Source organism: Pholcus phalangioides, unplaced genomic scaffold, assembly GCF_987345545.1.
Source record: "Pholcus phalangioides strain wild (caught in Gottingen) unplaced genomic scaffold, Ppha-v1.0 ptg000039l_1, whole genome shotgun sequence".
NCBI classification, from domain to species: Eukaryota; Metazoa; Arthropoda; class Arachnida; order Araneae; family Pholcidae; genus Pholcus; species Pholcus phalangioides.
In genome coordinates, this window is record NW_028301625.1 from 30192445 (window position 1) to 30219198 (window position 26754).

Below are 26754 nucleotides of genomic sequence, written 5' to 3' on the forward strand. Positions count from 1 at the left end.
TGAATTTAAATTTATAGGACATCCTTGAATCTTGATTTGACCTTCTTGGATGATTTCTGACATTCCGTAGGACCAAACACAATATTTTCAGAGGCCATCTCATATTCACAAAATTTTGAACTCTATCGTACTCCCACAAAAGCACATTGCATACTTTTGCTGATGTAAACTCTCTATCTGGAAGTTGATACAACTGCAGCAACATGTTCTCAAGTGCGTGCAATAGATGGGCTAGAAGTTGAAATGGTACCTCATCATCAGGCACCTTTCATCTGGCAAGTTCCAAATCGCTGCTAACAGCTTTGGAAATTCTTTTGATGTACATAGACATCATTGCAGATAGCATGAGTTTTATTCCCATAAATTTGCTTTGAAGTGCTGCCATTCGTGCTTCCAGTTAATAGTCTTGCTCTATATCCTTCCTGACCTTTCTCGGATCTGTGGTTTCCAATACAAGATTTTTCAGTTCATCCTCTATGCTCAGGCATGTGATGGAAAGCGTTTCATCTCTCCTAGTGTTGAATTGTGATATTTCTTTCAGTGTTAGCTCCCAATGAAGGCTCCAGTTCAGAACCATCCACAAAACCAAATAGTCCTTGGTTCATAAGCAACATCTTCATGTTGAATTACCAATGACGATAATTGTCCATATTTAACTTTGAATAAGCAAAAACACTACCATCCGAAGTAATTTTTTGAATTCTTTTGAAGTCCCCAATTTCAACAACTCAGTCTAAAACGGACACTGGCCCCACAACCTAACAACCTTTGTAAGGGGCCAGAGCATGCTGACCGAGTTGAAGGGAAAAAAACAATGATCAGAAGTTAATTTTGAACTATCTTTTATTCCTTTTTATAAGCTGAAAAAAAATTAACAAGATCATTTACAATCATCAAAAATAAAACAGCTGAAAAAGAAAAAAAAACAACCAGCAATCAAAGGGAGAAAAAACAATCCTGAATTACATGGGGGAAAAACAGACACACACATACAGAGAAAAACCAGTCTATATAAAACTGTGTTCCCGTGAGGGTGAGAGCACGGTGCTTCCGATTTGCACATAATGTCAGGCCAACCAGTTCCTGCGTGCATAGAGAAAAACATTCTAACGATCTATATGATGAAAAAGAACTCGTGAAAACACTCACTTTCTTCTCCAATGTATAATAACTCACCTTATCTTGCATTTTTTTAAGTTCTGCTTCTGTAACAGAAATTTTGTATTGTGCCTAGTAAAAAAAAAAATTCACATTGTTGTAAAATTAAAATTACAACAATAAGGCATTTTATGGTTTCTCATAAAACAAACTATTTTCTGTTAGCAATTGATTAATTTAGCTCATTTTGTAATGTTATAGAAACATTATAGTGATTTCAGACCTATATAAATAAACTATAACTTTGTCTATAAATTAAATCAAGATTATTTTAAAAACATAGTCATACCTCTTAGACAGGAATAAAATCTATAACTAACTTATGCATTGTAACCATTTAACAGCAAAGACGTTTTTGTTGATTTGTTACTGTTATTCTAAGTACATGAGATATAATAAGACCAGCTATTACAGTTTTAAGCTAATTTAAAAGTGTCACTAAACATTTCCATGTTTTAACCACAATTTATACCCACCAGTGAAGCCGAATTTTTCAGTGCTAGCTGAACAGAATGTAATCAGGTACGATGAACAGAGCAGCACAAAACTACTGTTAAAACTAAATTGATTTAGAGGGTTTCCCAAAGTGACCTGCCCCATGATGCTAGTTCAGGCCATTTTCCAAAGAAAAATTGTGAGAGATTAATGCCAGAATTTCATTGAACTCAGACCTAGTATGTTACACACATTCTAGTTAATTCCATATAAAAATCAAAGGCTTCTGTTAAGTATGAGATGAAAGTATTTTACAGTTGCTTGTAGATATCCGAAAAGGAGAGCAAAATAACCCAGTTTTAAGGTAACTTAATTATGATCATTTTAGGACAAGGCTTACTTTCTTTAATTTCAACTTCAAGATTTCTGTATCATCACTTGAACCCACACACTCATAACTACCAGTCTCATAAGATATCTTGCTTTGTTCGCAATCGCTTGTAATACTTGTATCAGAAATGAATCCTTCATGCATCTTCTGCCATACCTATGAACAGAATATATACTTTATTTATTTATTTATTTATACAATATTAAGATATACAAGTTTATACAAGTCTAAGGTAGCTCCAAAACTTTGTGGGATTTGTTTCTAAATAATGAAGTAGTGAATGAGAAAGGTGTTTAGTCTTTTGAGCAGAAATGAGGTCTCGGGTAGAGGCTAAAATTATAGATTTAAGTGAATTGGATGTGCTGTTTTAATAATTGAAAGTATGATCGATTTTTCTCTTTAGATGAATAATATCTCTGGTGATCCACGGATTAAGAAAATACTTAAAGGATATAATAATACTTATACTTTTTTCATTGGAACTGTAGCTATGCATTTGTTGATAATACATTTGAAAATAATCCAAAGGATGTGAATGTTGTTAGACGAGGATATGGATAAAAAGTCATTGAAGTGGGAGCGAAGAATATTTTGCATTAGTGGGTAATTTGCTTTGTTAAAATTAAGTTTAGAGGCAAGTTTCTAGGAAGGGACAGATGGAGGAGGGAAAAGTCAATGAATGGGATTTTATGGTCTGAGCAACCCTCGAAAATAGAAATGTTAAGAATTGGGATCCGATTGGAGATAGCAATAAGGTCTAAAGTATAGCTGGAGTAAGTGGTGGTTCTTGTGAGTTCTAAGATGGGTTGGACTAAGTTAAATTTAAGGAAGATACTGAGAACTTTGTTGTCAATTCGGTGATTGCCCAACAGAGACATCATATTTTTCCAGTCAATACTGGGAAGATTCCAGTCTCCAGACATAATAAGAGAATGTGTATTGGAAAACAATTTGAAATACAGTAAAACCTTGATAAGTCGTCACCTCAAGTTATCAAAAAATTATGACGGCTTAAGCGGAGTTCCGTCAATTTTAATGTGCAATGTTATGAAAATTGTATAAATTTAAAGTAATATGACATTTATTAAAGTATGAATCAAAATAACAATATTAATAAAATTTATAGATTGCAAAAGAAAAAATAATAGCACTTTTTACCTTTTTTTTTTATCCCTCATTACTTATTGTGGTAAAATGTACTGGTACACTTTGATTTATACTAGTAATTTTTAATTTAGACTAACAGAGCAACTGTTAGAATAGGTAGCTTTTTTCATAACAGAACTAACTCTATATTGCACATTGTTACATGTACATCAAATTTAATTTCAGTGTTTTAATTCTTCATCAGGAGTTTATAATACAATTACAGGGTAATCTCTAACACTTTTGAAGTTGGGGGGGGGGCACTTTTCAGGGAAAAGTAAACAGAAGACATGTGAAAGAATGTCTGATTTTTTTCAACAAAGATATTTTGTTTAAATTTGAAGCCCTAAATTAGTAGAACCCATGCTTTCTATGATTATTTATTATCCATGCCCGTTGCACTTTGACTTTATCTTGATTAATTTGATTCTTCGATTTACATAATTTTTGATTTCCTTGCACTATATGTAATCTTTGACATATCAATAAATTTTGGTTTTGCCGGAGATGCTCTGTCCCCCCCCCCCACCCCCTGGGGGGGGCGAAGTGCTTAAACTTTGACTTTTAAACATATGGCAATGCTATTAACAAGCTCTTTTTTTAATGGGAGCCATAAAAATAGTTTGCTCCTCTTTCTCAAACTTTTTCATAGTGACGAATTAACCAAAATTAGCGACGAGTAAACGAGGGTTTAATAACTTTGTGGTCTATGAGAGCTGGAAGGGTCTGAAGAAAAATGACTACTTAACCGGAGTGACGACTTAACAAGGTTTTACTGTAATTCTAGAATTATTTCAAATTGTTCAAATAAGTGGAAGTCTGAAGAGGGAGGAAAATAGATAGTGAAGATGGATGTTATATATTAAATAGGCCATTGCAACTCCCACAAGATACATTAAATAAACTCACTACTCTTTCTGCATACTTGCAAAGCAAGTTTCTACAGAAAAAAGTTCTGGTGTATCATAGTCAAGACCGCCACTAGAAACAAAAGTGTACCCTGTTGAATAGGGCAATCATCTATTTTTGCAACCCCCCCCCCCTTCCAGTCTAGCATTCAGGACACCAGACTAGCCTGCCCTACTCTAGGTATTCACACCTTTGTCTTATGCTTCAAAACAATATTAATACTATGAAAAACCAATATACTTTCATAAAACTTTTTTTGTTGCTGAATATAGGGGTGGGAAGTGACAAAGTCCATTTCGGAGCAGCAAAATTCAGGATTCTGAGAAGTTTTGGAGCAGCAAAATATAGGATTAAGAGCAGATATTTATAAATTGGAGCAGCGAAATTAACAACAATATTTTCGTTAACCCTCATCCCTTTTGCAGTTGTTTTAAATAAAACAACTGCACTGTCTTTTGTTATCAAACATCTTTTCATCAGCTTGTTTTTGGTGTTTCAGGCTTTTGACACCTTGTTTGAAAGAGCGGCTGTCATAAAATGTTTCGCACTAGTCTATTTAAGATGATTTTTGCTTACTAAGGGCACTATTTGCTGTCTGGAACAGCAGCACTTCAAATGGACAAAAAAAAATTCTATATAAGTTTTCAATTTTTTATACTCAGAAAGAAATTGTTGTAAAATGGGAGAGAATTTCGGAAGAATTCAACACAATGTTTGGAAATTCAGCACTCATTATTTTGCAGCATTAGCGATTTAACGCTCGTTATTCGGCAAAGTTTCTAAATTAGCATTTGTAATTCGGCGGACATGCTCTTTTTACTCCCGAAATGAAAATTTTGTTCCACGAAACATTGGGGTTTGATGCAATGACGAAGGACTGCAGTAATTTCTGCTGCTTCCAGTGGCGACTTTTTTTTAAAATGAAAACTGACTCACATTTGCACTTTAAAGTTGAAAGACCATTGCAAACTATCTTCAGTTGCACAATCATGGATATTATTGGGTTTCGCGATAGAGAGCCTGATGTGAGGGTCTGATAGTTTAAGTACAGAGGAATAAAACATACTCTTCTCGGAAAGAATCGTTTAGAGGCAAGCAGGAACAAATATTTTTTTGGCATATTTTCTTCCAAAACTCTGGGCATACTGAAGCAAAATTTGCTATTTGGCACAGAAAAATACGAAATTGCACTATTGGAGCAGGATGGCACAAGATGTTAATTTTGGTGCAGTGCAGCACAATTGGCACAGAGTTTCCACCCCTGTTAATAAAATGGACTTAATTATATCATATATTGAATAAAATACATTTATATATTGTAAGTTATTTTGGTCATGTGTGCATTAACATTCATAGCTTATACATTCTTTCTACTGACTTTTTCAGGCAAGAGACACTACCTAAGAATAACGTCACTCTCTGCTATCCATACAAAGGTTTTTAACAGCTGGCTGATGCGAAGATAGATATTTTTTGGAAAGAGAAAATGTAACTGTCCCTGCGGGGAATCGAACACACGTCTTTTCACTTTCCGGGTGAACGCCCTAGACCACTAGATTACAGAGGCAACAGATATCTCAATCTTTCCTTGGAGCTTGTGTGCACTGAACAGGACACAAGGTCGGAACAGTTCAGGCCAAAGCCCACAATTGCTGATGATGCCACCAGATGGTGACTTACCAGAGGATGACGTCACTCTCCGCTATCCATACAAATTTGCATGGATAAATATATCTATCTATAGAGAGTCTAGAGATATCAGTAGTCTAGTGGTCTAGGGCGTTCACCCGGAAAGTGAAAAGATGTGGGTTCGGTTCCCAGCAGGGGCAGTTGAATTTTCTCTTTCCAAAAAGAAATGTCTTTGCATCAGCAAGATGTTTTTGTAAAGAGGACACTAGTTTTATTTATAAAAATAAAGTAAATATTCTCTCTTCACTTTGTTGGGATAGTCTTCATCTTCAACCTGTTGGCATTCCAGACTTCTCTCCTGATCTGCAACTAGAGATTGAGATATTAGTTGGGCTATTTCACTGCAAGTTCCATCTTTTTCTCGCCCTATTAGAAACCTGGAAAAAAAGAGAAAACTGTTTTCTAAACATAGGCAAGATCAGGATTTTATAATTATGTTTTATGTTATGAAATATACAGTCATACCCGCTCATAATGAGCCCACTTTTAATGAGAGTCTGGATTTAACAAGTAAGCTAATGCATTTGGTTTGGCACAATGCTAATTGTATGGCAATTCTGTTGCTTTTACCAATCAGGTTTTCACTATAGCTCAAATTTAACGAGCAATTTTAAATGGAAACTTGAAAAAAAAAAAAATGGAGAGACTATGAAAAGTAAATACACGAAGAATCATAAAATGGTTTGAGGTTCTTTTGTCTATCTCATGATATGGAGATAATACCCTTGACAAAGAATATAAAAATGTCAATCAAATAATTCTACAAAAGACCAATCTCATAAGGTTTGTTGTTAATGTGCAGGAAAAGTATTGCTTCATCTAGGAGGAGGAATGAGAATTGAAATGGTAAGAGAAACTGACCAATCATAATTCAGAAAAAAAAAAGGACAATTCGTCCCTTGCTTCACTTCCGATAAAATCTCCAGTGTTTGAGTGTGAGCATCATCACTGGAATTGGTTCTTTCATATGAATTTTGTTTTTTATTTTTTGGGAAAAAATTCACAAAAGCAGTTTTAACTGTAAAAGATGAAATAAAAATTATAAAGTTGCTAGAGAGAAAAGTAAAAAAAAAATAATAATAAATCATACATACATCCATACTGTGTTATATATACAGTAGACTCTCAATTATCTGGCTCATATCAGACCAGGGTGTGTCAGATTATCGAAAATGCTGAATTAATGGAAATTAGTTTAAAAAGCCCATTTGAATAATACAGTAGACACTCCTTATTAAAATTATGGATAATGTTATTCAGATATTGTTAAGTATGGAACTGACCAGTATCATAACACAGGAAAAAATTAATTTATAGTTATCAGGATTTTGGTGTATGCTATCAATTGTTTTTACATCAAAAGTTTGTGTATTTGAATGTTGAGGTTGAACCAGACTTTCTTCCCCAATAAATTATTGTTGTCAACCTGCAAGACTATGTAGGAGGTCAGAAGGTGTACCCTTTCCTTCGACAATTGCATCTCTACTCTTTTCACAATGCCTTATTTGGGCAGTAGTAGCAGCTATAATCAAAATACGCTTGAAGGTTTTTTGCCATTGTCTTTCTATATTGGAGACAAATTTAATGTAAAAACAAAAGCTTCCTTCAGTTTCAGTTACTCTGCCGAAAAACTTTCTCAAGGGATTTATGGAACGTACAAAAATTTATCGTAATTCGTAAAACAATTCAGACAGTTTCATTCAAACTTCTCATAATGGTTGGATAACAATAATAATAAATGCAAGATTTTAGCTTAAAGTTAAAACATCCTGTTTTAGAACAATGTGGTAAAGACTGAATTGGCAGACTGAACATTTTGCAACCAGTTTTGTGGAAAACAAAAACCGAGTTGTCCCATTTTCATGCGTCCCGTACAATTCAACTGAAGGTATGGTCATTGAATTTGTTGGATTTCTATCAGATATAGTTGTTATAAGCAATATATAATTTCTGAAATTTAATTTTTTTCACTTGAATACAGATTTAGTGAGAGACCGGATTTAACAAGCATTTTTGTTAGAAACAAGCTCAGCATTATAAGCAGGTCTGACTGTATAGGATAATAATTTATCTATAAAAAGTTTGACATTATCAAATAGTTTTTTTGTCATACTTTATTCACATTCTAAAGTATGTTCTTTATGCAATAGCGTAAAGAATGTGACCATACTTTAAAACTTTAAATAAAAACAAAGCTATTCAAAGATAAAATTAACTTGAATCTTTGAAGAAAAGGGTATAGAAATAATAAAAAAAAATTATTAATAAAAGTCTTATTAGGGTTCTTAAAAAGTTTTTACATTCTCAGTAACCCTTCTCAACCTTGAAACACTTCAGCAATATCCTAAAGTGATATGATATATGGATGCACACAGTCCTAATTACCACTTTCAATAGTTTTTATTCCAGATATATCTTGTGGTTCTTCAGGCCAATCATGTGCCATCCTAAAAACATTCACACACCAATTTTGGAATCACTGAATTAAATCATTACACTGGCAGACGTGGGGTGGGGGGTCCCCCTTCCTTCGGGAGAGGAGTATGAGTCTATCCCAGCACTCATAGACTCGATCAAAAAAAATGCACAAATTTTTTTAATCAATTAAGAAAAAGTTATATCCTCCCAAGGCAGGTTCTGATTGGGGGGGGGGGGGAATATAACATTGCCCCCCCCCCCAAGCAGAATATAATTCCATGTCCGTCTTTCCATGCAGAATAGAGAAATCACATCGACATATACTGTTCATAAAACATAAGTTTCCTTTCGTGGATGTTATCAGTGATTGATAATCTTGGGTATATGAACTATTAAAAGCTTTATACAGCTTAAAGTTTTACATTTTCTTTCTGAGGACATATTTAATCAGAGGAAACAATTTAAAAAACTTCAAAATACAAAGCTGCTGACGAAAAAACTTGTGCTTACTGCATAGCTGTTAATGGAATACAATAACGTTATACAGTAATTTCGGCAATCAAGGTCATGCCCTTGATAAATGATTATAAATGATTGCCAATAAATTCTACGTAAACAAAGTCACGTCTTTGCCAGTTACTGAAATGCGGTCACAGAGACTTTTTATGGCTGCTCAATGGAAATGACCATGGCTGTCCTCTACGGGTGTTTTGCCTAACGACGACGGCAATCATTGACGTCATGACAACGTGAAAGCTCGCATAAAATCTAATTTTCTGCCAAAATCCGGAGAAATTTTGACAAATCCGGAGAAATTTTGACAAATCCGGAGAGCGGGAGGAAGGATGAAAAATCTGGATAGTTGGCAGGTCTGCACTGAGCAAAGCAGTGCCAACATGAGTCTAATACAGTTATCTGATTTAGATAGCTGACTTTAACACAAATTTCAAGCAGCTGAATGTAAGCAATGACTTGATTAAACTCTTTTGATAGCATAAGAATGCACCACATTTTACATATGAAAACATAACTCCAAAACTCTGAATGAATTTTTTGCCCAATGGTGATTATTGCATAACATTTCTTACTATAACCTTTCATTTTCTTTCAAACAAAGCACAACTTTGGTTCATTGCCATGGGCAATTTAATACCAAATGAGTTTTACCAGAAGTGTGCTTGTGTACCTAATAGTTTGAGTGTGTATCTAGTAGTGTGTGAATGTTTAGTGCAGTGATCTATTTTTCAAACTAACTTACTATAACCCAAGTATTTAACATTTTTACTTCATTTTAAATTTGCCAAATTTTCACTATGAAACAATAAAACCTGATCATAATGAGCACATACCAAAGCAGCTACTAAAAATAAATTGTTTTTTTATTTTATTAAATTAACATTCAAATTCAGAAAAATTCAGTAAAATTCATTCATGTTTATATAAAGTATGCTTAAACAATATAATATATTAATTAAATATTTGATTAATAGAACTTACTGCACAAGACCAGATGTATTTCTCAAGACTGCTGCAGCATATGCTTGTGTGACTCCAACAAGAGATTTTCCATCAACTTCAATTATTTGATCATTCACACACACTCTAAAAAAAGTAATGACTTCGTTTACAGACTATATAAATGACACAGCCATCACAAAGCTTGTGTGAAATGATACATGTAAGTGAGGAATAAATATTTTGATGACTGAAATTTATGTTCCCAAAATTCAACTTGCAGCCACACATGTCCAAAATTTGAATCTGAAAGCAGGGTACCAACTAGGTTTTTATTATTGGTAGCAATGAGGCTTTTTGGATCATGAGATATCCCCCCTCCCCTTCGCACAAAGATTTGAGGGATTCTTTATAGATGGATAGTATTTTATAGACAGATATTTTCAACTATTTTTTTCCAAATTTTAAGCCCAAAAAAATCAGGAGGGGAGTTCCTTATACACATTAAAATATAGTATATGTACCTGTGTTTTAAGAATTGTAAATAAATTGAGCATACAATTTTTTTTTTGTGACGCTGAAAACCATTATTTTGACCCCCTCCCCAAAAAAGTTTCTTTTCCTGTCTACCATCATCCAACTTCTATTCAGCAGCTACCTCCACAGATAAACGCTATTTTATGGAATGCTGAGTGGCTGTCTCAGAGAAATTTCACTGCAATTAAACAATCATATCCATTGATGCAGTTGAATATTAAAACATTAAAGAAAGATGCATAGATTTTCAGATTCGATAAAATATGAATAAAAAGTTTAAATCAATGTTGCACATTCATCTGACTCAAAATTAGGTCCTGCTTATTATTTTATATTAAATTTTTTCAGCTTCACATCTTTAAGCAAACAAGATTTCAAAAATTAGGAATTCAATTTTTGAATTATTGTGTGGCAAAACACCGCCCACTGAATTTCTTCCCTTACAGTAAAATTGACACTTTTAAAATTGATTTCTATGGGTAACAGTGATGCTGATTATGATGTCTATGTGAAAAGCCTCACTTGATGACAAAGCAAATGGACATATGTTATTTCGCCAGTTTGATCACCAAAAGTATATTCGTTTATGATTTGGAACAATAGAGATTGGCAAATAAGAATTGTGTGTGTGAGAAAGGCACTTTCAACTATAAACATTATCAACCATTAATCCATTTGCATCTTTTGAAGAGGCTCATGTGAGTCTTTTTGCATCTAAATCAAATTATGATGCTTCAATGCTGCATTGTTCTATATTTGCAACTTTAGTTCAAATTCTATCACATCTGAATGAAGTATCTGAAATAAAGTATTGGTATGTGGTGTTTATGTTCCTAGTAGTTCTGTGTTTGCTGTTTGTAGCTATACTAGGGAAAAATTCTCGTTGATATCTTCTGATATATATTTTTTGCTGGCTTCAGTAGCCAGCAGAAGATATTATAGTTCTTCATTTGGAAAAATGCTTTGAGGTTTATCACTCATAAAACATCAGAAATGCCACTCCACTATAATTTACCTGGGTTCCAAGTTATTGGCAAAATCTGGGTCTTTTTTGAGTGAAAGTGAGTCCCTCTCAAAAAAAGAATAAAGTTGTCCCCCCCACATATCATTTATAGGTATGCCCTGTGAATCAAACAAATAACTGATTTCTGAAAACATGTTCAATTCACTAACAAAAAAATATTTAATTTACTAATATAACTAGGTTTGCCACTGCGGCGGCTGTCATAGTGATGGACTCCCATTGCGAGGATCCATGTTAAAAACCCTATTGAACCAGATCATGGACTGCCACTCTGTTCCAATGAAGAGATTTTAACAGGTAGTCGATTGAATAAGTGCATCGTTGTAGGCCTGTTGCTCTCTGTGGCAAGACTTTTCAACAGGGAGATCTGCTTGCATTTCCACCTCAAAATTGAAAACTACAGAAAACCAACTTCAGCCAACCAAATGAGGAGGGGCCGAATACAACGATTTTTGGTTAGGGAGGCAGGCTCAGATCCATCACAGGCACCTGCTATTGCAAATTTTACAATATTAAGGCAACAAAACAATGAGATTCCTCAAGGATTCCTCCAAAATGAAATCTGCCAACTTCCTTATGGGGACCCACAAGCCAGAATCCTGTCAGACTTCCTCCTGTGAGGGCCACAAAAAAATAACTTCATTTGAATGCATTTTACCAATAAACAAAAGCATGCCTCCCCCGACCAAGTAGCCAGGACCCAATATACAGATGTTTGGTGAGCCGCTGTGGTGGTTGAGTGGTCATAGTAATGAACTCGCATTGCGAGGACCAAGGTTCGAACCCCACCATCGCCATGGTGGTGGTCAGCTGAAATTGATTGTCTGGGGTTCCCAACTTCGAGGTGCAAATGTGAGCCAATCTCCCCTTTACAAAATCTCCCCACAGAGAGCAACAAGCCTACAACGATACAATTTTTCAATCATTACACTCCACTTATAGTTAGAAAAATTGATGGCAGATGGCACTACACATAACAAGCACTACACAGTAACAAATTTCACATTAGGTTTACAACATGTACTTGAACTTGTTCCATTCAACTATGGTATTAGGAAAGAAACTATTTAAAACAGTCTATAGAGGCAAAAGTAAGTTTTAATTTTTTTGGTGGTCAAGTCTATTGGAAACATAATTTGTTAGTCAATCTTTGGATTGAATATGTTTTTAGAAATAAATTACTAGTTTGATTCACAATAATGATGGGGAGGGGAAAAACCAAATTTATTTATTTTTTCAAGAGGGACACATTTTTACTCAAAAAGAATCCAGATTTTGCCAATAACCTGGGTCCTGGGAACCAGGTGAATTAAAATGGAACAGCATTTCTGCAGATCCATATAGGATACTTTTACTATCACAAAAAAAAAAAACCCACATTGCATAGGAAATTTTATGCACATGTATTCATTTGATATGACTTTTCTAGCAAGAGTAAATTTAAAAAGAAGATAAAGAGAAAAAATAGCATTAATAGGATAGAGAAAATTACTAAAGCATTACTTGTGTTAACACCAACTTCCATGAAAAAGAAACTTGCATCAAGTCTTCAGCAAGCAGAAAATAGCAGCAAGAATGAAAAGCACTGAAAAAAGTAGTAGTAAAAACATACTTTTGAGAAGTAAAGAAAGCACTGGAGTTTCAATGCATACCAGAGGAAAGTTGAAAAACAGGTGACTTCAAAGAAAATTAGTATTAATGGAAGATAAGGAACTAAAAAAAGAGAAAATATCAAAGTCTGAGTGAAAATATCATAAAGGTACGAGTCAAATATTACAAAGTTATATTTTGCAAGAACTTCATGAGAACTTTTTACATCCACCATGGTAAATGATAGTCGCAAAACATAGGATTAGAAATATTCATAGTATTGAGTTTTTTTGAATCAATGTTTCAACTGTCAGACACTGCATCAATTATAGTGGGACAGAAGATGCTTTATAGGATTTGAATTTAATTTACTAAATAGTTTCATAAATATCTACAGTAACATTTCTCTTAATACTATTTGTTAAGGCATTTTACAGTTCAGAGTCAGAATGCCTGAACATCATCAATGTCACAAATGGCAGTAGGCAACATACATTTTGAAAATGGAAACATTTGTGAATGATATCTAATATCAGAAACTAATGTCAGAGCATTATCACAGACTAGAGATGCTATAACTAGCATCTCTTATACCTCAAAGTTAATATCAGGGCTTGACAAATCTATTGCCTATAACTATTGAAATAAAGATGTCTAATAAGGCAAATATGGTTTACAAAGCATATAATAAGGTTTGTTGATGGTGACTCATCAATATTGTTTTTCTAGGACTCTGTTAGACAGTGATGGTGAAATATGTAGTCAACGTGTTTTAGTCTATTTTTACTGCCCGTGTGTGTGTGGGGAAGGGCATCTTTCACACCCAGTTATTGAGAAGTATAGGGGGTTAACAAATAAATTTTAGAAACTCTATGCTAAAAGTTCCCATCATATCAAGTCACAGTAGTATCAAAGCAGATTAATATGTTGATTTATAATTTAAAATTTGTATATTTATTATGGTTCTTCTTTGAAGAGGATTGTGCACATAAGTTTTTTGCATCACAAAACTGTTTCTGATGTTCTTCAGTTTGCAAAGTAAGTAAATCCATTATAGTAACATTTAGCAATGTTTTTCAGGCATGTAAAATATTGATTTGGGAATGTATTATTTTACGTTACCTTGGGCATGTAAATTTTTGGAGATTTGTCCAGCTCTGGTTGATATTATTGTTAAACAACACATAGAAAAATCTGCCAACACTTGAGAAATGAAGTAAACATTATTGATATGGTTGGCAATTGTCTTTGAACCAAATGCAATGATGAGCAAGGCATACAAAAAACTGAATGAAGCAACATCTATATTGTTTATTGTAAAATACTGTTAGCCAATAGAAAATGTAAGACCTACACATGAATAATCATCTGAAGATGGCTACCACGAATATGGGTGAAACGTTAGGAAGTGTATTTCTTGGACCATGACCTAACAGTCCAGAAACCGTGTATACATTAGTTCAGACATGGTTTTGCAAAGATTGGGCAATGCTGTACTACACTATCTCACCAGTTTAGAAAAAAATTAAATTTTAGCCATAAGTTATGTGAATACCTTCCATCTTTATCAGCTGCTCCACCTTTGGTAACTGTTTTAACAAATATACCAAGTTTTTCTACACCAGCATCAGCACCAACACCCATGCCAATAATACTCAGTCCTAGGCCCTCAGGACCTAAAAAGAAAAAAAAGAATAGTTTATAAGTTTTGTAATTACTACAAAATATGTATGTTATGGCAAAAGTGATAAATCCTGTGATTATGTTTAATTGCTCGTTATTTAGCATTAGACATTTTGGTAAGTTTGTTCATATACAGAGAATTTATTAAATTTACTGGCGATGATGATAAGTTCTAGCTCTTATTGATAAATATGATAAATTGTCAATGCATTACTCAAATTCACTAGAAATTATGCACAAACTTCAAACAACAAATTAGGATTTGAATTTAATCGGCAATGTTGACTTTGCAAATGTTGATACATGTAAATTATATTAAATAAAGGTGATTAATTTTTCCATATTTTTCATATTTATCAAACTTACCAATTTCATTTGCAAACTATGCATGATCCTCAGTAAAAGTGATAAATGTAGTGAAATTGATCAAATTTATAGAGAGAATAGGTGACTACACCATATTTTTCTGCATATAATCTGCAGATTTCTATGTTAAAAAGGATTTGAATTTCTTAGTGTGGATTTTATACCACTGCATATTATTAGCAGTCCACCCAAGAGATTAAAAAAGAAACATTCAAAAAATTGATAAAAAAGTTTTTCAAAGATTTATAGACGATGTATAGATACGAATGGAAGAAATGACATTTTTCCTACAAAATCATGACAAATAAACCTTTCTATTACTTATCACTTATGCAGATTGTATGTTATTGCAAATTATACACAGCAAAATTATGGTAAGCCTATGTATACCAGTTTATCACTTTTACTGTGTATATATATATGTTATGGTATATCTCTGATATATCAGTGATTATGCATGATCACCATTCATTATGCTTAATCACCCTAAACGTGTCTTGATAAATTTCTCTACATTTATTTCTTTTATCAAATGATGCATTATTCCCAAATAAAGTGGGTAAATTTGATAAATATGGAAAATATTACTTTGATTTAACCACTTATTTTATTCTGTAAGTGATGGGTGGAAACTTTTTCCACAAAAATTAAATTGAATGCAAATAAGTGTGAAGAAAATAAAAACAAAATTTTTTTTATCAGTTTTGTAGTGTGTGTTAGCTTTCCTCCCATTTATCAACATTTGCAAACACAACCAACTGTTCAAATTCATCATTCCAGATTAAAGTTTGAGCATAATATCCAGTAAGTTTAAGCAATTCATTGACAATTTATAATATTTACCAATAAGAGTAAGAGGTTATACATAATCACAGATAAATGTCATAAATTATGAAAATTTATCAAACTTACCACCACCACCAGATTTATGGAATTTAACATAACATATACAATTAGCTGTATATTGTTGTGACCTGGCAACAGTCCTGACTAATTTGCATATCAACAACAAGCACATGCAGCTAGTGCCATGCTCACTTTAAAGCACATATATTGTCGAATGTATGATCATTACTACTCCTGCTTAACTATGTGACTTGACTATACACTTGTTATTGTTTAATCTAATGGTAATCAAGTAATAAATTCTAGTTAGTTACCAGCATGGTCTTGATGTGTTTTGATTTTTCTCCATATATATAAAATGAATTCTATTCAAAGAATTTTTATACACAATGAAATTTTTATACACTGATTTTCAAAAGACCAGATAAAATTATCATTATAAGGGATTTATTATTATCAACAAAATTTAATTTAATATACACGGAATTACAATTAAAGTTATGATTAGAAACTGTTGTACAGTACGAACCACGAGTCAGAATGACTTGAAAATTTGCATAAACACTCCCAAAGCAATGGAATTTTGTTCTGTGAAAAAAACTTAAAAATGTATTGACAGATGGCACTATACTCATCGACACAAGAAAAAATTTCTCACAGAATTTTAACGATAGCCAGTGTAAAGTGCCATAGTGCAAAATGACAATTTTATTGCATTGTTTAATAATTCATGGAAACATGCAAGAGAAGTCGTAATGATTTACATAAGAAATGTTTAATATGCTGTCCACTGTCTTGTTACGAGGTGGAAGTACAAAGCTGCATGTTCAACAACAGACTGGAGTGTGACAGTGATGTAATACTTTCAAGTCAGCAAAGTTTGCAATTTGACCACTCCAATGTGATCATCCTTGAGTACATCCAAAACCAGAAGTTGCACATGTTAATACAGCTGGCATTCATTATAACTTCCATCATCCCATCAAAAATGGATGCTATATTGGAAGGTCATTATATTGAAAGGGAAAACTTATATGAGGTTTTTCACTATGTGAAAACATTTGGGACTTATCCTATTGGTCGTTGTAATGGAATGGTTGCTATAACATGGGGTCATTACAATGAGCATCAACTGTATGAGGTGAATATGGTGGAAAGGCATTGTGCCATCCTGTCATTTCTGAAATGGTTCTTCAGCAGCTGCTTTACTGGTGTTACAATGTGCATCTAGATAAAAATTATATTATCCACACATTGACATTGTCGAAGTGCTAAAATAGTGTGGTTGCTCAAAAGAGATTCATATCACTGACTAGTGATGGTACAGGTAACAGGATTCCCAGGGGATCTATCTCCTTGAAAAAAAATTGTCCATAGATAAATGCTGCTTCAAAACTGCACCACACAGTGATGCAGAGTGAAAGAGTAAAGGTTGCAGTGGGAATGGAATCTTGTTAGCCTATATTTTTTTATTTTGCATACCGACAGCAACTCATAAATAAAAATCTTCATCTATCCACAAATTGTTAATTTTGCATTTGCCAAATGAAATTTCATTTCTTCAGGAGTATTATCCAAATTTTTAAGTCATTCTGTCCAGTGAGTTCTTAGTCATTACAGCATTTTGAAATCAAAACTTTAACTATAACCACCCTGTATATTATCACTAAGAGGAAAACTCTCTGATCAAGAAAGGATATGTGTTGAAAAACACACATTTCCACACAGTGGAAGCTACTACTACTACTAAACCACACATGCACCTCGTCCATATTCCTCTGCGGAACCTCTAACGAATTGGTACATGTTGGAATGTACGTGTATGTGTAGTGGGACCTGGCATATAGTTTGTTTCTGTGTAATGCTTATGTGTAGTGCTGCCATCTGCCTCCAGTTTTCCTAACTGGAGGCCCTTTTTCTTTTGGGAATAGTATAATAGACCTCTGGTCACAGTGCTATGTTCTATGAAACCACCCATCCATAAGTCTAAGTCTAGTATCAGTTCATCATGACGTCAGTTTATAGCAGAGTCAATTCGTCGAAACATTGACTCTTTGCAGTACAATGCTCTACACGATCATGTATGTAGGTTTTTTGTCTTATACGTGAAATAAGAAACATGAGAACAAAAGTGTAGGCACATGTAGTTTACTAAAAGTAATTATTTTTTGTCATTTTGAATAGATCAAAATTAAAATTCCAATTGCTTGCTATTAATATATTTTATTATTTACTTATTGCATTGCCCATATCATTTATATTTAAAAATTTAACTATATAAAAATATAATTATATTTGAAAATTTAGTTATTTGAAAATTTTAAATGTTAAAAATTTATTTTTTGCTGTATAATTTCAATGTTTATGATGTTCCCCAAATTACAGTGGAGCCTCTCTAACTATAAACTTGTATCCGCCCCACGGGCTCAAGAGTCCCCCTCCCAGAGTCACCAACATTTACCACTAGAGTATCTACATAAGAGCCTGAAATATTTAATTAATAAATAATTTAATTAAATTAATATTTAATTTTAATTGTATAAGTTGCACTTTGCACTTTCTGTTGGGATTTCTATTTCTCGCAGTGAGGGGAGTTGTGGCACAGATCAATACAAGTTCCAAACACTTCCGCCACCCTTGGTCAGTCAAAGACGCGACATGAAGAAAACATTGAGGGGGCTGAAAATCGCTATTCATTCCATATATACGAGACTCAAACCCGTACTCAGGAAGCGGAATGGTGAATTGCATTGTATATTCATGAGTTATTGGGGTGAGGGGCTCAAATGGCCTCAGCCTCCAGGTTCTCGTACCTATGGCCTGAGTGTCTGAATATTATTTTGGCATAATAATACAAGGCTATTTGAAATGTACATTGCATTGTGAAAAAATTTAAAAATGAGACTTTTCACAGTTGTTATATATAAACTTAGATACATTGTCAATAAAAAATTCTTCAAAGATGTATTCTCTGCATGGATATATTCAATAGTGAATTACAAAAATTGTGCTGGGGAGGGGGTGCATTGATCCAGATTTATTAGCTTGATTTGCGCCCCGACATCCCTTGCTGCGAGAAATGGAAATTCAGACAGAAAATGGGAAATGTGGCTTATATGGTGAAAATAAAATTGTAAAAATTTATTTAATTGCAATTTATTACCTTGGTGTATGCTCCAAAGTCTCTGGATGACTTCAATGAATACTTTCCTTAATTTGTTAAAAATTAAAAAAGACAGGGAGGAGGAACATTTTTCCAATAAATCTGAGAAAAAAATAAGTTTTATTTTTTACGCCTAAAGCAAATACCCTTAAGATCATAATAAACATTTGAATTGTAAAGCAATTCAAATTTATCACAATGAATTGACGTCGTGGTGAAATGACTCCATGGCGAATTTGTGCCGTGACAAGTTTGTAGCATGACGAATTGATGCTGCAACAAATTGACCTCAACGAATTGTCACACAATAAGTTGAGCATGATGAATTGATCTAGACCCAATAAAACACAACAAAACAAATACTTTCACCTCAGAAAGTATGATAGGGTGCTCCCAGTTTTGCCGAAAACACATGGTTCTAAAAAGTTGGAAAAGAAGAGACTTGAAATATGGAAAAAAATTCTTTAATAAAGACAAATAAGCATCAATAACTGTGTGACATGAAGAAATAACACAATAAAGAATCCTGTATGTTCTGGAAAATATCAGGCATTTCCAGAATATATGGAGTTCTTACGTCGACGATATGAGACCTGCATCAAGTGGTAGTTGAAATTTTGTATAGCTTTTGTAAGCATTCTTCTTGTTTGAACATATTGACTGATGTATGGCATTTCTTTTTGCCTTTTGTTCCCTGTATTAATCACTGATCAATGCAATTTTTTTTAAATTTCATCATTTCTTAACAGTTATTGAGGTTTATTTGTCTTCATTAAAATATTTTTTCCATGTTTCATGCCTTTACTCTTTTCTAACTTGCATAGGACCACGTATTTGTGCCAAAATCGAAAGTGCCATCTAGCTGCACCTGGTGCATGCAAGACTATGCTTTCTACAGTGAAGAATGTGTGTTTTCTAGTGTTACCTCTTAACACTAGAAATTTGTTGCATTAGTTAAGAAACACCTTGAAGAGCTTTACTGTATCTGAATTGGAGTTTTAATTATACTTTCATGAAAATGTGTTTCCTAAGAAATGAAGGAAAAAAATTTGAAAAATGATGCAGTAAAGATTTAAATATCAGCAATAAATATATGAATACAAACTAAAATTAATGTTCCAAAATAGTTACCCTTATTTAAATTAACAGGAAATACATCCATTTTTTCAATTCGCTTCTCAAGTTCATATTCAGCAGAAGCAGATATTGGATCAACATCTTCATTTCTGCGATCATAGTCTTCTGTCGAATATGTACTGTAAACCTAAATTCCAATAGTATAAAACATGTTTAACAATTAAATGGATGCACTTAAAATTAAAGTATACTTGGGGTCTCTTATTATGTGGCAGATATGTTATGCAGAAAATGGTAAAGATATATTATGAAAAAATAAAACTTGCATTCCCTAGAAAAATTAGAGATAAAATTTTAATATCGAAAAACATGTAAAATTAAAGCATAAGATGAACCTACCCTAAAATTTGTATAAAAAGTTTGGAAATGAAGTATAATTTTTCTCTACCATTCAAAATTAATGTGTTGCCATGCATACATAAGAATATATAGTTAATTATATCATGTTAATTTTATTTAACACAAAGAAAGGCAATGTACTACATTTATGATGCCTTCTCCAAATTATTCTTTTGTTTTTTCATGCTCTCTCAAAATTTAAAAAAAACCGCAAATGTAAAATTTCCCGTATCATATGAAATAGCATAGAACCATGCAGAATATAGAAATCACATCTACATACTGTTCATAAAACATAAGTGTTTCCTTTCGTGGATGCTATCAGTGATTGATAATATTGGGTATACAAACTCATAAAAACAAATTTATATTTTCTTTCTGACGACATATTTAATCAGAGGAAACAATTAAAAACTTCAAAATCAAAGCTGCTGACAAAAAACTTAGTGTTTACGGCATGGCCATTAATGGAATACACTAATGATTATACAGGAATTTTGGAAACCGAGGTCATTCCCCTGATAAATCATTGCAGATAAACGCTAAGTAAACAAATCAGTAAAGTCACGTCTTTGCCAGTTGCTTAAATGCGATCACCAATACTTTTTTATGGCTGCTCGACGGAAATGACCACGGCTGTCATCTATGGATGTTTTCCCTAACGATGATGGTAGTCATTGACGTAATGATGTGAAAGCTCACGGAAAATATAATTTTCTGCAAAATCCGAAGAGCAGGAGGAAGGGTTAAAAATCCGGAGTCTCTCGCCTGATTCCAGAGAGTAGGCAAATCTGAAAATGCCTTCAGAAGCAATCTCAGAAACTTTTGATCATCACCTACCAGAATTTTTTTAGGTGCGTCACATTTTTTTACAATATTTTACAGTAAACATTTTCTACATTGTTTAATGTAGAATCAACCTTTTCCATAACTTCGGCCATGAAATGTTAGATTTTTTTCCCTCTAACAATTACAAGCATACAGTCGCCGACCAATATATCATGGTCTGTGATATATTGGTCATCTGCCTTCTCATTCTTTCCTTCTCCATTTCTTCGTCTATTCGTAGCAAGTCATAACCTAGGGATCCCATGACGAAATTGCTTCATCTGAGCCATCGGAAGAACTAAGGAGAAGCTTCTTTTTTACTGATTGTTTTCTTTTTGCTATGTTCTTGTCTTTTGAGCGACTCTTTTTAGCTATTTTGTTCAATGGCTTGTATGTTAGAGGTGTATATGTGTGAAGACTCACAATTTTCCTTTCTTTCTCCTTCAGTTAGTCTCCTTACTACGTACTGCCTTGGAAAAAGGCCTTATTTGCTTGGGGGGGGGGGGGAACATTTATTTTTTTGGAAGGTGCTCTTGCCTTCAACTTATGTGTTCAACAGTGTCATAGATGGTCCTGGTGATTCAGTATTTTGAACTTTTATTGTGGGCGGAGGACGGTTGTCACATTTGATAGAAGAAATTTGTGATCGTGGAATGCACCACTGTCCAGTGGGTGTATCCCACTAACCCTGAAGCCACTTATGATGTCTGCAGGGGAAAAAGCATTGGGATAGGCCTTTGAAACCTTTGTACCTCTATCTGAAGGTACAACATAAGTCGTTATGTTTTCTAAAGAAAGATAGCAACTGATAGGCTAAAATTTTAATGACTTTAAAATCAAAAATAAATCATCAAAACCTAACTACAACTATGACAAATAATCATAAAAAATTAGAGGAAAGAAAACAAAATGAGATGCATTTTTTTACTTTGATCTTTATAAAAGAGTAAAAATATATTTACTTACCGCGAGTCTTCCATGAGTCAGCTTACTGCTTACAGCCTATTGTTAGTTCATCTGCTACCACCCCCTTGCATTTCCACCTGTCTTCGAATTTTAAAATGAAATGTCCTAAGGTACAGCGATCTCCCCTACTTATTATTATAAGAAACTGAAGTTCTTCTCAATATAAAAACCCTCATTTACAATCCAGCTGATTTTTCAAATAACAAAATTTTCTTAGTGCCCTATGTAATAGATAATATTAATGGATTCTCTTATGCATGGGAAGCAATCTGTATGCTTGAATTAAGTACATTTATGTTTGCTAAATTACATTCATACTTCGACATTAGAACTTTGATTAACTGGGGGTAATGCCTCTAAAGTCAACTCAGATAACAGAGACAATACCAGAAAATGTGAGAAAAGACTGTTGACCTTAGTAAATTTATCTAGATACAAATAAAAATGTAACTTTGATATGTAACAGAAAATGTATGATTTTTGCACAAATATTTTCAAATCACTAATTTGAAGGGTTTCCTCACCAGTGAAATGTAGGTCCTTTATGTGACAGACTTTAGTTTATCTACATAAGTTGGTTAATAGAGGCTCTTGTTAATTGAAGTTCTACTGTATATATAACTCAAAATACCATTACTTTCCGGAAGTACATCAAGATATAGAAGTTTAACTGAATTTCGATACAAAATATAACAAGAGTTGATGATACTTCCTTGGAATAGAAAATTATTATACACATGATGTCCTTTATGTGACATACTTTAGTTTATCTACATAAGTTGGTTAATAGAGGCTCTTGTTAATTGAAGTTCTACTGTATATATAACTCAAAATACCATTACTTTCCTGAAGTACATCAAGATATAGAAGTTTAACTGAATTTCGATACAAAATATAACAAGAGTTGATGATACTTCCTTGGAATAGAAAATTATTATACACATGAGTGTTTTCACCTTTATTGGATCTGTACTGAAAATAATTCTGGGCTTCTTCTTCTGTGCACCTAAGTTTGGACTTTCTGGATTGTCATTTCCAGGTGATAAACCAGGTTTCTCGTAATAGAAATGCCCATCTTCAAAAAAATGGTAGTCCATCCCTTCATGTTTTACAGACCTATTGATGCCACAAGAAGATTTTGAAGCAGACATTTTTATTTTGTCTTCAGTCTTTGATAATAGATATATAGCTTCTCTGGCTTCTTCATCACTCAGTAAAGTATGCGTTTCACTAAAAATAAAATTATAACCTATGTAAAAGTAGGGGCACTATGATTACATTTTATGTACTTCAAACTTGTAAATAATACCGTAACATAATTAATAATGTGTTTCATTGACTTTGCAGTCTCCCAAAATGTTAGAAAGTGACTGGTTTTTATTGGATAACATGGTTAAATCTATTGTTCTATCACTTTAGTTTTCTCTGTATAATATTTGTTTTCCTTGGAAATAAATTTCTGAGTACGGCCCTGCCCCTGTATTTGTAGCTGAATACATATTTGACATTCTGCTTACTGTGATGAAACATTTTTGAAGTGAATGCCAACTCACATGGCATCTCAAAACTTTAACCGACTATATATAAGCACAAATATTTTAAATTGGATTGAATTTTTTTTTTAAAACAAACATACAAAAATTACCACATAACACACCAATATTAGGGCCTAAGGCAGCCTGAATATATAGTGTGTTAAAAAAGCAATGAAGATGAAAATAAAAAGCAAATAGCTAAGTGCAAAAATGAAATACGAAAGTAATTTAAAATATTCAGTGGAAACAAAATGGAAAAATGATTTGAAGAAACAAAGCCATCTCTGGGTTCTTCATCGGGGGGGGGGGGGAACACCACAGAGAATGGCTGAAATATCAAACACGTTTCTGAAAGCACTTAGGCCTGAGCCTTAAACAAAGTGCTTGTTCCCCTACATTTTTGCCCATGCATCACACAAGTCCATCAAACAAAATAAACACACACAACAACAATACAATCACTTCGTACAAGCACACACTTTTAACATAAATAAACTGCGAACAATAAACAAGAGATGCAAGAAGTAATTGGAAAACAACAAAAATAAATAAATATATATAAGCAAAGCAGATCCTAATAAGTCCAAAAAGGAAAAATGTGACGTAGGCCTATACATTGGACAGGTTCATATTGTAGCATACCTCTGACCGAGAGGGTTCCACAACCAGACACAATGGTTATTTGTGTTGAAAACAGAAGCATTCATCTCTAAATTTTAACACGGTTAGTTGATGGCATTCCATATTGAAGACTACTGACTTTTCAAGTCAAAATACTGATATTCTGTTTGAAGTTAACTCCCATAGTAAGAATATGTCTCCCAAATCTGGTTCTGTGCAATCTTATGGACATACATCAGAGGGGTGCCAAAATAAGGAGTTAGAAAAAAATTATAATTTGGAAAAAAAAAGTTGGTTTGTAAAATTCAAACTATGGATGTAAGTGAATGGTATAATTTTCAGGAAAAAAACAATTTTTGATGCATTGCATCTAGCTGGGAAAACAACCAGATAATGAATATGTATCAATTTACAAAGAGCCTAGAGAAAACTTTTAACTGAATTGCCTGTATTTCACCATATTACTTATGGCGGAGATAATATGAAAATTTTCCAAGTCATTTTACTGGTGTAGCTTATACATCAGAGTGTTGTCTCTCTGGTGTGGCCGATGGTGCTGCAGCTGACCCTGGCCAGCTTATATTGGCCCTCAAACAGTGAGAAGTTGGCCACTTCTGATGTAGACTATCAAATTGAAATACAGTGAAACCTTGTTTATATGCCTCTCATTTGGTTCAGTCATTTTTCATCTCTGCATTTTGAACCTAAAATATTTCATTTACACAATACACAACTTCAACGATAAATCCTTTCTCCATAACTTGAGACCTAAATTCCAAGTAACCATATCAGTTCAGTATATTGAATCCCTTACAGTCCATTGTGAAACAATGAGGAAGTATAACTACTTCACTGAAATTGTTTTTTGTGAACGCTGTTGCAACAAAGATCATAAATTTTAGGACGTTTGACAATAGTTAAGGAAATAGGATTGAAGAATATGACCACATAACAAAAATGCTGTAGTAGACACAAATTCAAGAGATGCATTGTACTGCACTTCATTGATATATAGGTCATTCTCACGAAATTGGACAAAAAATGAAAAGTTATTTATAAAAAGTCAACCAAAAAATCCAAAAACATTCTTAGGGACACTTCTTTACTTGCTAATAAATGAAATATAGTCAGCAATGAAGTTTGTTAAAAGTTTATGGTGAAAAAAATTTAAATTTAACCATGTTAAGAGCTAGGAAAATCCGACAAGGCATGTTGCTTGTTTCAGCACTTGATATTTATGCTTGACAGTTGCAACATGTTCCATCTAGAGATGCATTCTCAAACCGAAGTTTTTAGACAAAACATTACCACAGCTTGATGTTGCAACAGAGAAATCTGAATATTTTTTATATTAAAAATATTTAAAATTATGAAAAAGATTAAATATGAAAAAAAGTACACTGGGGTCCCAAAAATATATATTTTTATTTTAGGATAGGAAGTTATAATTTTGAAATTTGAAAAATGGGCTGAAGACAGCCAGGAGAAGGACATTTCCTTAACAAATGAAAATGTTTAAGAAAATTTTCATTTGATGAAAAAAAATGATTAAAAAATCTATTGATGAAAAAATTGAAAACAGAGTGGCAAAATTTTCAGAAAGTGGAGTATAAATTGAAAGTGATGAAAAAAAAACTTCTGTGACAAATATATTTAATGTAAACTGCTGGAGACACAATTTAGGCCAATTTTGTAAGAATTACCCATATCTGTATGCCAGAGGTAAAGGGCACCACATCACAAAAAGTAAATTTTATAGGAGAGCTGTTTAGAAATTTTTTTTAGCATGTCTTTCTACGGAACTTGCATGTAAACAAGCAAGATCCCTAGCATGTACAGTATTACTCACCGTCTTTACCAAATAAGGTTCCAACTACACATGTTACAGCTTTCTAAAAAGCATCTTCTGTAGGAAAAATCATTTGCTATTACTAGAATACTTCCACAAAGCAATGGATACAAAATTTTGAAACAATAGTGTACCTTGGACTTAAAAATTTTTCCTCTTCGTTTTCAGTCATTACTTCCACTGGTCCAGACAAAAAGCTGTTTGCCTAGAAGACATTTTTCATTGAAATAGTTGTTTTATAGAGAAAAGGTGTACTGACAATATAAGCTTTTCATAAATTTTTAAAACATTTTTCAGACATATGTTGTACAAGGGGGAAAAATCCTCAAAAATTACATATCAACTGACCTAGCAATGTAAAGAAACTGATTTTTTCTAATTGCCTGATTATATAGAAACACTTTAATCCTTTAAGTGCATCATCTCGCTCACCTCCTTAAGAGCTTCTTATTTTAGCATTGATAAGCCCAGATATTTTGTAAAGTTGATTTCTCAATGAAACACTTTTTCGTATACCCCTTACTTTGCACCTAAAAAATCCTACTTTATGTGGTTTGTTCAAAAAGTATCTGACCATAATTTTTTTGTGCAAACCAATAAAGCTAGGGAGGCGTGGTTTGGTGAGCAATGTAGGCAATCCTAGTGCTCATGAGTAAACTTTCTCTTGCC

General features: G+C 33.2%; 1 protein-coding gene across 1 annotated transcript in view; it reads right to left on the minus strand.

The window, feature by feature from the left end:
- LOC149065819 (uncharacterized) overlaps positions 1-26754 on the minus strand; it is an 83182-nt gene that overhangs the window by 39549 nt on the left and 16879 nt on the right. The window contains exons 5-12 of the mRNA XM_089253864.1: positions 26220-26290; positions 23037-23310; positions 19942-20074; positions 14308-14428; positions 9644-9748; positions 5976-6105; positions 1994-2140; positions 1177-1230 (exon numbers count right to left, since the gene is read on the minus strand). Coding sequence (XP_089109990.1) covers positions 1177-1230; positions 1994-2140; positions 5976-6105; positions 9644-9748; positions 14308-14428; positions 19942-20074; positions 23037-23310; positions 26220-26290 — 1035 coding nt within the window. The remainder of the gene's footprint in view (positions 1-1176; positions 1231-1993; positions 2141-5975; positions 6106-9643; positions 9749-14307; positions 14429-19941; positions 20075-23036; positions 23311-26219; positions 26291-26754) is intronic.